This window comes from Trichosurus vulpecula, chromosome 1 (assembly GCF_011100635.1).
Source record: "Trichosurus vulpecula isolate mTriVul1 chromosome 1, mTriVul1.pri, whole genome shotgun sequence".
Taxonomy (NCBI): Eukaryota; Metazoa; Chordata; class Mammalia; order Diprotodontia; family Phalangeridae; genus Trichosurus; species Trichosurus vulpecula.
The window spans coordinates 406,875,449-406,887,452 of NC_050573.1; the positions used below are offsets into that span (position 1 = coordinate 406,875,449).

A 12,004-nucleotide genomic window follows, 5' to 3' on the forward strand; every position below is an offset into this window, starting at 1 on the left:
ACCATTCTCCTAGAACACTGTACACAGTTACAGCCACGTTGGGCAATGACTAACTTTGATAGCCTCGGCACTTCTCAGCAATGAAAGGTTCTAAGTCAGCTCCAAAAGGTTCATGATGGAAAATGCTATCCATATCCAGGGAAAGAATTATGAAGTCTGAAAGCAGATCGAAGCATACTATTTGCTCTTTCTCTTTTTCGTTTTGCTTTGGTTTGTTTCTTCTTTCTTGTGGTTTATTCCATTGGTTCTAATTCTTCTTTGCAACATGGCTAATGGGAAAATATGTTTAACGTGAATGTATATGTAGAGCCTATATCAGATTTCATGCTGTCTTGAAAAGGGGGGAGGGGAGAGAGGGAAAGAAAATTTGGAACTCAAAAGCTTATGGAACTGAATGTTGTAAACTAAAAATAATAATAATAATAATAAAAGAACCATTCTCCTAGAGAGGGTGGGGCACAGCAACTGAAGACCAGTAAAAAGTAGCAGAGAGCAGCTCATTAGAAATGCCAGTAGAGAACAATAAAGAGAAAACTCAGTGGAGATGCCATTAATGAATAGCATGAGAAAATATGTTATCAGAGGACCCCAGTTCAGCAGAAAAAGCAGCTCCCTAGAGGATATCACCAGAAGGCATTAGAAACTTTGCAGGAGAAATCAAAAGCCCCACCAGTATGAGTGGCCCTGGTTACTTGATTACCTCTGTTACACATGTTTCTTTTGTGTTCACAAATGTCATCTCCCCAACTGGTAGCATGACAACCCATGGGAAAATGTATTCCTGTGTGTATCTATAATCTTTCTGGTCATCTATCTTTCTATGCTCTTAAATGTCTTTTGCTTGGGGATAATATGTCCTCTGATTGTCTGGTAAGAAGAAATACATTGGTAGTGACTCACAATCCATGATATTGAATGCATACTGCCTCATATCTACAATGTACCTTGAACTTGATGATATTTTGTGGGGCACATAGGTGCCACATACAGATCAGGACACAGAGACTCAGAAAGAGTAAATGATATACAGTCATCATGGTCTAGTGGATATAGCCATAGACTTGTAGTCACAAAGATCTGGCTTCAAATGCTACCTTAAACACTAGCTATATCTCATTGGTTAAGTCAATTAAACTCTCTAAGACCTCAATTTCTTTACCTGTAAAATAAGGGCACAGGTATTGATGACCTCTAAGGTACATTCCAACTCTCTAACACTACGATCTTCTGATCCCAATGACTTGCCCATGATCACACAGCTAGGAAGTATCAGAGGTGGGATTTGAACCCAGTTCTCTTCTGACTCTAAGTCTAGTTTCTTTCTGCTGAACCATGCTAACTCTGATGTCATAGTATTCAAGTTGTAGGTTGTTGAATGTGCTGATTAAGACTGTGGCTGACAATAAAAGGACTTACGCAAAATAAGGAAGTATAATTAAAATAACCCAAGGGAGGAAGGAATTTAGACTAATGAGTTCTTCTAAGCTCTAAAAACAAATATATTGTCAGAGTCCTTCAGCTTTGGAAAGAGGTCTAAGGTAATTTAATCCTTTAACTTGTGACTTCAAATTTACAAATGACCATCCATATAGCATTGAATGGTCTTGTCAAATTTCAAAACACAGTCTGCATAGCATCTTACCTACAGTCCTCTTCTGGAGACATGCAGACACATTGGGATTCTACCAACTTACGTCCTGGTCCACAATCGCTCATGTGGGTCAGAACATCTGGAACAAACAAATGAAAGACATGAAGACTCTGATCTATGCAGTAATCAATCAACTTCGAAGCGCTGCTTCTCCCTTAATTTTTAAAAAATGTTTATTATTTGTTTATTTTTAACATTCTTTTCTTTTTAAATTTTGAGTTCCAAATTCTTTTCCACCCCTCTATGCTTCCTTCACCCATTGAGAAGACAAACAAAATGATGTTATTATATATGTGAACTCATGCAAAACATTTCCATATTAGCCATACTGCAAAAAGATGATGAAAATGAGAAAATTATACTTCAGTTTGCTCTCAGAGTTCATCAGTTCTCTTTCTGGAGGTGAATGGCATCTTTTTGTAGTCAGTCCTTTGAAATTGTCTTGGGTCATTGTATTGCGCCAAGTCTTTCATAGTTGATTATCATTACAGCATTTCTGTTACTCTACACAGTGCTCTCCTGGTTCTCACTTCTTGCATCACTTAATATAGGTCTCACCATATTTTCTTCTGAAACCACCTCCCTCCCCAATAATTTCTTGTAGCACAATAGTATTCTGTCACAATCAAATGTCACAGCTTTTTAGCCATTCCCCAATTGATGAGCATCCCCTCAATTTCAAATTATTTGCCACCACAAAAAAGAGCTGTTCCAAATATTTTTGTACACATGGGTCCTTTTCCTTTGGTCTCTTTGGGGTACACACAGAGTAGTGGTATTGCTGAGTTAAAGAGTATGTATAGTTTTATAGCCCTTTGGGCATAGCTCAAAATTGTTTTACAGAATGATTAGACTGGTTCACAACTTCGCCAACAGTTCATAAATGTACATGTTTTCCCTCATGCCCTCCAGCATGTGTCATCTCTGATTGGTATGAGGTGGTACCTCAGAGTTATTTTAATTTGCATTTCTCCAATCAAAAGTGACTTAGAATATTTTTTCAAATGACTATAGATAGCTTAGATTTCTTCTTCTGAGAACTGCCTATTCTTATCTTTTGACCACTTACCAATTGGGAAATGGCTCTTATTTTGATAAATTTGACTCAGTTCTCTACATATTCGAGAAATGAGGCCTTTAGCAGAGAAACTTGTTACAATTTTTTTATGTTACTTCATTGTCTATGGTACCTTTTAGCAAAATACAGTTTTCCTGACTATCTCTTCTAATTAGGTCTATTTTTGCTTTTGCTTTGTCTGAGATCATGTTCGCTATCCATGCCTTTTTTTTTAACTTTAGCTGAAGTATGACAGATTCTGCTCCAGCTCATTTTTTAACCTCTCTGTGTGTCTTTCCTTTTCAAGTGTATTAGATTCTGGTTTCTAATCTATTTTGCTATCTGCTTCTGTTTTATGGATGAGTTCATCTTATTCACATTTATAGTTATGATCACTACATATTTTCATCCATCTTATTTTCTTCTATTTATCTTTCTTTCTCTCTTTTTATCCTGTCCCTCCTCAAACGCCCTTTTTACTTTTGACCAGTGCATTTCTCAATCTGCTCTCCCTTTTATCATCCCCACCACACACCATCTCTTATAGTCTTTCTTCTCCTATTTCCCTATTGGGTAAGAAAGATTTCTATACGCAATTGAGTGTGTATATATATTCTTCCCTCTTTGAATCAATTCCAATGAGAGCGAGATTCAAGCATTGCCTGCCACCTCATTATCCTCTCAATTATAAAAGCTCTTCCTTATGCACTTCTTATATGTGATGAAACTTTCCAATTCTACCTCTCCTCCAAGTACTTCCCTCTTTATCATCATGTCATTTTTTTTTAGTTCATCCCAACACAATTGACTCACATTCATGCTTTCTGTCTATGTAGACTCCTAAGTGCCCTAGCAACAATAATAAAGTTCTTAGTTGTTGCATGTATCCTTTTCCCATATAGGAATGCAAATAGTTTAACCTTACTGAGTCCTTATGATTTCTCTTTCATGTTTATTTTTTTGTTCTCTTGAGTCTTGTGTTTGAATGTCAAATTTTCTATTCATCTCTGATTTTTTCTTTAGGAATGCTTGAATGTCCTCTATTTTATTAAATATCCATTTCCATCCTGAAGGATTATATTAATTTTTACTAGGTAGGTTATTCTTGGTTGTAATCCTAGCTCCTTTGCTTTCTGAAATATCATATCCCAAGTTCTCTGCTTCTTTAATGTGGATGCTGCTAAATTTTATATGATGCTAACTGTGGCTCCATATTTGAATTATTTCTTTCTGGCTGCTTGCAATATTTTCTCCTTGACCTGGGAGCTCTGAAATTTGGCTAGAATCTTCCTGGGAGTTTTCATTTTAGGATCTCTTTCAAGAGGTGATTATTGAAGTCTTTCAACTTAAAATTTTCCCTCTGTTTCTGGGATATCAGGGCAGTTTTCCTTGATAATTTCTTGAAATATGTCTAGACAGTTTTTTAATCATTGCTTTCAGTAGCCCAATAATTCTTAAATTATCTCTCCTGGATCTATTTTCCAGGTCAGTTGTTTTTCCAATGAGATATTTCACATTTTGTTCTATTCTTTTGACTTTGTTTTATTATTTCTGGATGTCTCATGGTATGATTAGTTTCTGCTTGGTTGATTCTAATTTTTAAGGAATTATTTTCTTCAGTGAGTATTTGTTCCTTCTTTTTCATTTGGCCTACTTTGCTTTTTAAGGAATTCTTTTCTTCACTGAATTTTTATATCTCTTTTACCATTAGGCCAATTCTGTTTTTTAAGATTTAATTTTCTTCGTTTTTGTGCTTTTTTTTTACCAAGCTGTTAATTCTCTTTTCCTAATTTTTCTTTTATCACTCTCTTTTCCAAATTTTTCCTTTACTGCTTTTATATCTTTCTTTAACTCTTCTAGGAATCCTTTTTGGGGTTGGGTCAAATAAGCATTTTTACGTTTTCATCTTCTTTTGAGTTATGTCTTGTCTTCCCTGCCACTATAGTAGTTTTTATGGTTAAATTCTTTTTGTTGTTGTTTGCTTATTTTTTGACTTTGACCTTTCCGTTAAAGTTGAGCTCTGCTCACGTTGGGATGAGGAAGCATTGTCCCAAGCTTCAAGCTTATTCATGTTGCTGTTTTCAGAGCTAGTTCTGGGGGGTCTGCAAGTTTTCAGTGCTCCCAAGGCACTGTGATCCTGGGAGAGGTGTGGTCACAATTCTCCTGGTCTGCGTTCTACTTTGTATACAGGAAGAGGAAGATCCCCTATTCCTCTACAGCTGCAAGTGCTAGTGCTACTCGTGGAACTATGACCAGGTCTCTTGGTCCCTTATGTCTGATCAGAAGTATTGCTCTCTGCCCTGGGACTCTGACCTAAAGCTGCTCATGGGCAATAGGGTTGCTAATCAGCACCCTGCACCAAGTGCCAACAAAGGGTCCCCGTAATCTCTTTCTCACCAGTTGTCTGACCCCTCCCTTTTATCCCCTCTGGGCTGAGAGCTCCCAAAGCTGCTGCTGTTATTGTTGAAGTCATTTCCAATACCCACCACTGGTGCTGCTGCTTCGCTCCAGAATGGTCCTTACCCGGGTGTCATAGACCTCTCCTGCTAATCTCTTAAGTTGTCTTAGCCTAGAAAAATCTCTTACCCTGCTCTTTTGTCCAAAATTTTATTTGTGGAATTATTTTAAAGTTGGTTGGAGGGGAATGCTGGGAGTGTTCAGTTGGATTGTTGCCTTTACTCTGCTGTCCTGGCTCTGTCCCCTGCTTTTCTCTTCTAGGCTGAGATGTTGCTGGCCATTGCTTCGAAATGAGGCACCTGCTATTATACACGGATAATGTTCTGGTTTCTTTTACTTAGATGCATTGCTCTTCTATGTGTGACGTCTATCAGTGGGGGTAGGTGAAGTCACTGGGAACTGGGTAGATGGGCCGTATATCACAGAGATGGAGGTTATCCATCCTCCATGGATGGATTTAAGTCCTAGAAATGATGGTAATGACGATAGGATGGCAAGGTAAATTCTATGCCCATTTCTGGCACCGACAATGGGCTAAGATAATATATGTTATATCTGAAGTTTCCTTCATGTCCAAACCTGGCTCTCGTGATTGAAACTCCAGTACACAATGGCAAATTACTTCAGTATTCACAAGTAGAATTGGTCTCTCAGCATGGAATGGTAGGAATTAAGAGTTTTGCTTGTAATGCTGTTCCAGGCACAGGATAGATGAAAATGTACATGGCCCTTCCTCTCTAGAAGCCAGAATATATTGCTATAGATCATGGAAGGGAAGGAAGGCAAAACAAAACACAGTCAAATAAAAAGAGAATAATGATATAGGGAGTTCTAACATAGCAAAGCATGTTAGAAGCTTCAGACCACACCAAAGAAGAAAATAATCATTAATGTTGGGTAGAGGGTCAAGTGTTTATGACTTCAGAACCATCCTTTTAAACAGAGAATTTATCTATTTAATAATTCAATAGATATAGAACAAATTTTAAGTCGATTTAGAAGTTAAACTGAGGGCACTGGTGTTCCTGGCTGCCATCCAATATGAAATGCAATTAAGCCAAGTGGTACAGTAGGCAGAGCATAGGTTTTGAAGTTGAAAAGGCCTGGATTGGAATCTCTCTGCTACTTGCTCCTTGTAGGACCTTGGGCAAGCTGATTAACACTTGTAGGCTTCAGTTTTGCTATCTAGGAAATGGGAGTTTGAATAGGTAACCTTTTTCAGCTCTATGATCCTATGCTTTCTAGGATACCTTCTAGCTAAATCCTATGATCCAAGGGAAAACCAGAGACATCCTCTATAATTAAGATCTGATACCACCTACCCAACCAGTGACTTCTCCTTTCTCAGCTTTTATTGTTGTTGTTTAGACATCCAGTTGTGTCTGACTCTTAGCAACCTGTGAGCCATTCTGTCCATTTGATTTTCTTGTCAAAGATACAGGAGTGGTTTATCATTTTCTTCTCCAGTGGATTAGGCAAATAGATTAAGTGACTTGCCCAGGGCCACAAAGCTAGTAAGTATGTGAGTCCAGATTTGAACTCAGATCTTCTTGACCCTAGGCCCAGCTTCTATCCACTAAGCTATCTAGCTGCTCCATACATAATTTATGCACGCATATATATGCTTGTGTATGTATATATATATACACACATAAAATATTCATACTTCATATATATACACACACACACACATATATATATATATATACTTTATGTACACACACATTAATACATACTCAACATATATAGATAAAAATATACATATACACACACCCAGCTCACATCATTGTTAACACAGGCTGAAATATGCATTGCCATTCTGCAGTATGCCCCAATCATGCATGTTTCACAGAAGCACATTAAAGGAAAACACACACTGTCAATGCAAAGTCATTGATTTGGCTCACAACTAGGGTACTAACCTCGTTTGCAAGTGAGTGAACTTGGAATATCTGGCTCCCAGGACTTTTTCCCGCATGTGTAATTTGGTGGCCCAGTAATGACGAAGCCATGGGGACAGGTGAGTTTGATGGTGTCTCCAATGCCATATACACTTTTATATGGTATGATTGAAAAGCCTTCCTGTACGAATGGCTTTAGGCACCCTACCCCTGTGGAAAGAAACAATGATATGAACATGTCATATGAAAAATCATCTATTAATCATTATAAACAGATTTTGTGTGACTTAAGGGAACTAGGATGCATTTCCTATCAGCTTAGATACACTGCATCTTAATGGATGACTTAGGATTTAATGGCTTTCATTTGTATAGTACATACCACATAGTCTACAAAGGAAGAGAGGTAAGTAAGGGCACAGGGTTTAGAGTCAGAGGACCTGTGTTCAAATTCTGGATTTATGGCTTATTGCCTGTGTGATCTTGGGCAAATTTTTCAACCCCTTTGGGCTTTGATTTCCTAACCTGTAAAACTATGGGGTGAGACTAGATTACAGTCACAGTCCTTTACAGGTCTGATCCTCTGAGCTACATATGACTTTTTGTTGTTGACATTATCTCATTCATTCCTCACGATAACCTTGTGAGGCAAGCATTAATATTGCAATTTTACAGATGAGAAAACTAAGGCCCGAGAAGGGAGAGATAAAGGGACTTGTCCAAAATCATAGAGGGATTGAATATCAGAAGCTGGATTAGAATCCAGATCTCCCAACTCCAAAGTCAGTGCTCAGTGGGGATGGTGGCATTCATGGGAAGGGATGTGACTTAGATTTACTATATTCTAAGAGCGCACCTCTCAATTATCTATGCAGATGGATAATAGCAGCCATGGGAGAAATGTATCAATAATTTTCAAGTGTAATGAAAGCTACTAATTTCCATCTTCTTCCCTAATAGACAATAGCTGCTAACGAGTTACACATTCACTTGTTCAGTTTCATTTTCTCTCCTTGCCTATGCGGACTAATTGCTAGAATGGCTACCAAGCAGCCAAAATGACCAAAAAGCATTAGGACTAAGAAGGAAAACAAATAGCTTGTGAGGAGACACATCAGGAGTAGCCTTGGACTTGTGGAGAGTTGGTAGGGATTTTTAGATAATGTATCTTTCAATGGGAGAAGACAAAAAAGTTTATTTTTGTTTCTGTTGTTTTTTTACACTGATATGTGAATCAGAGAGGTAATTACCATTAAGTCCCTCAGAAAAGAGATTAATTTTATAATAAATGCTTTGAAAAAAAGTTTACTTCTAGGGACACCAAAAATTTTATGTATCACAATTTATTAAAATTAATTAGGGTCATTTTAAAAATGGCTATCTTAAATGCTGGTAAGTTTTACTAATTTTAGTTTTTGCCTCTTTTATTCTTTGTTATAAAGAATGGTTCTTTGGGAGGGGTGAGGGCTGAGATACATTGGGAAAGGTAAGTGACAAAAAACTAAAGTTACAAAATTTTATTTAAAAAATGACCTACTAATGGAAACAAAAGTTCATTAACTTGTTTTAGCTAATCAAAACAATAGGATTCATTAATCTACCTAATACTGAATCACAGTCTCTTTTTGCTAACTTTCTATTTGTTTAAAATTCATTTTGTTACTCTAGTCTGGGGTGGATTCATCTCTCTAAAATGATGTGGAACGACTAGAGGCTTTCTTGGTCCCCTTCAAGCCTGGAGATTATAGGTTATTCTGAAATTTATCCACATATCCTTACTTTGGCATTCCACATCTTCTTGTCTCCAGGTCTGGTCAGGTAAACACCTGAGGTATGGGTACCCAACAAGATTGAAGCCCATCGTGCAGGCAACTTCGACTTCTTCTCCAACAGAATACAGCCTCTTCTCCTTCTACAAACCAAATAAATCCCAGGGATCCAACTCAGAGGTTTTGTGATACTGTCATAACACTGCTGCCAATAATGAGCCTCAACCATTCCCATCTCCTTGAGAGCCTCTAGATTGATTGGAATTTGGCCTATTGATGGAACTAGAGATGATATTCTTTCAGCCAGAAAAACCAAGGCTTCACCAGAGAGGGTACCTTCCCACCTACTCTGCCATTACCTGTTTTTCCCTACAAGAAACACTGACCATTCTGATCCAGACCTCCAGAGACTTTACCACGCCACCTTGGGAGGAGTTATTCCACTCACTTTCAGTCAGATGGGGGCTAGAGTTGCCCGGATTGGAGAATGAGTGATTTAATCCTCACTCCTGTCCCCTATACCTAGATAGTCCCATAGCCCTTAACTATTCTTCATCCCATCCAGACATCCACAAGTATACCAAGACCTAGTCAAAAATGTCATCTTGCCATTTGCCTCTGTAACCCTGCTTGTACCATGCTCTCCTTCCCTTCAATTTTTTACCTCTCTTTCAGGAAAAAATAATGAAGGGAGTGACAATCAACTGCTCTTTGTTTCCACTTGCCATCCCTTTGACTGCCTAGATCAAAGCTTTCTTCCTTGACCACCATTCCCTGCCCCTTCCATGTGTTGTTGCATCTTTCTAGTAAAAAGCAAACTCCTGCAGGGGTGTGGTCAAGTAATTAGGGACTGAATCAATGACTAGATGGTATATACTCCTTAATAAGAACTTAGGAGTATGACAGCTGGGGTAGGAATGCTAAGTAACTGAAAGTAGAATGAGCCCAACATCCCAACTATCTATGGAATCCAAATGGTTAACATTTGTAGTAGGTATTTTATGACATTTTCTGTTCACCACTTCACTCTCTGAGGCAGATCCTACGGGCCTGGATTTCAACTGAACTCAACACACATTTATTTGTTAAATGCCCAATAGATTTTAATGAATTATGTTGGCTGTTCAGTAGTCAAATATGAAATAAGACAAGTTTCCTGCCCTTAAGGATCTTAAAAATCTAATAAATTTAGTAATCAACTTTTAAACTATACTCTGTCAAATCAGTTGCAAAAGGAAACCAAATCTGACATCCCTGTCCTTGTCTCCACATGGAGGGCTTGACATATATTAGTCTCTAGGCAAGGGTCTTACCATGGTACAACATGACTGGAATTCAGCATAGTGTCCCCCTTTGATGGACCCTATCTCAAAGGTACCAGGAAGAGTTCTTTAGAGTAGGTCACTATTTATTACTTTTGCAGAACACCATTTATTGCAAAGGTCATTTGCTCTATAAAGAGAGCCTAGTAGATGCACTCTGGTTTTAAAATAAATTATAGAGATGCAAAAGAACAAAGGTTGAGTATGCTTTTGAGTATAAAAATAGGTAGCATTTTAGAGCTCACTTTATAAAGTAACCATCAGACCAATACATTAATACATTTCCATTTCCTTTTAATTGTATGGTTAAAATCATTTTGCCTAATTTTGGAAAAATCTAGGGCAAAAGGAAAAATCTTTATGTGTCCATATTGGACTGTGGAGTAACTTACTCATTAATATATATTTTTCTAGAGTGAATATTAGTGACAAAGACCAACACTCCTTTCCCCTTGTCCCTAGCCCATCAAGAAACTTCTGCAATGGTTCTAGACACATGGGGTGAAACAAAATGTGATGGAGAAGTTCTACAAAAAAACAAGCATATTGCAGAATGTCAAGTATTCATCATACATAAACAAGATACTGAATAGTACCTCCATCCCCCAGGTCAGAGAGGAGAAAGCCCTAGTTCCTCCCCATCCTTCCCCCATTTTTAAATATTGAAAAGGAACAGTCTTCTTCTTTTGCATCCAATCTTCTATAATCACTTGTAACTCATTATTCTATTCAATAATGTGCTGGTAGATGTTTAACAATGGGCTGGGAGGTGATGAAGAGGGAAATGACAAATTCTTTTTTGGAGGGGGAAGGCAGGGCAATTGGGGTTAAGTGATTTGCCCAGGGTCACACAGCTAGTAAGTGTGTCAAGTGCCCGAGGTCGGATTTGAACTCAGGTCCTCCTGACTCCAGGGCTGGTGCCCTACTCACTGTGCCACCTAGCTACCCCTAGTGTGATAAATATTTAAATTTAATCAGCATCATTAATGTGTTATCCATCACTTTCTTAAGTTTAATCAACAAGACAATAATTCAAACACTAATTTGTTGTATTTGTTGATTTCTGAAAACTTAAAACTTTAAAATTGAGTTTTGTGAGCAAGATTGAGCTGACTGCAGCATACCCTTGACTCTACCCTACCTAGAGAAATATGTCTACTAGATCTGGTGGTCAGGGTTCTTTCTAACAATTTCACCATTCAGGGTAGAGTCCTACCCTGAGGATGGCATTCTATTGAGTTTACACTACATAGGTATGTTGAGCAAATCAATTCAAAATTGTATAATTAATAAAAATGTAGACATTTTAATAACTGTTCTTTCCCTTGGAGTGAGGTAGCTGCTAACAATTACAGACCCAATGTCTTCTTTGACTAGTCATACTACAGGACATCCTTTTGGCCTTAGATAATATTCCTAGACCTGGAAGTGGGCAAGGAAGACTTAACTACAGCACTGCCAAATTATCCAAGTCCACGGATTTGAATTCAGCCCTTCATCACATCACATACCATTAAGCACATTTCATGATCAAAGGGAAAGGGAAGGCCAATTAACCTTCCAGTGAAGTTGGGGTAGCGTATGGGGAAGGGGTATAGATGAGAATAAAGGAATGGGGATGGATGCAGTCTGTTTCTTTTGTTCCTGATTTACTCAGGTGGAAATAGAGAGGTAAGGATGGACATCATCTGAAAATTCAGGCATTGGATGGGAGCATAGGGTTTCATGGTTTTTGCATACTCTTTTTAAATCTACAGGGACTTAGGAATGCAGACACACACCTATTCTCAGAAGTGGTCCCAAGCTTCAAGTTCATTCATTTTCCTCTGTGCCTAAGGCCCTAACAT

The 12,004-nt window shown here is 38.0% G+C and overlaps 1 protein-coding gene across 1 annotated transcript in view; it reads right to left on the reverse strand.

Moving 5' to 3' along the window:
• The window catches only part of C6 (complement C6), a 90,276-nt gene that overhangs the window by 11,553 nt on the left and 66,719 nt on the right, over positions 1-12,004 (reverse strand). The window contains exons 14-16 of the mRNA XM_036759354.1: positions 8,846-8,978; positions 7,088-7,276; positions 1,643-1,730 (exon numbers count right to left, since the gene is read on the reverse strand). Coding sequence (XP_036615249.1) covers positions 1,643-1,730; positions 7,088-7,276; positions 8,846-8,978 — 410 coding nt within the window. The remainder of the gene's footprint in view (positions 1-1,642; positions 1,731-7,087; positions 7,277-8,845; positions 8,979-12,004) is intronic.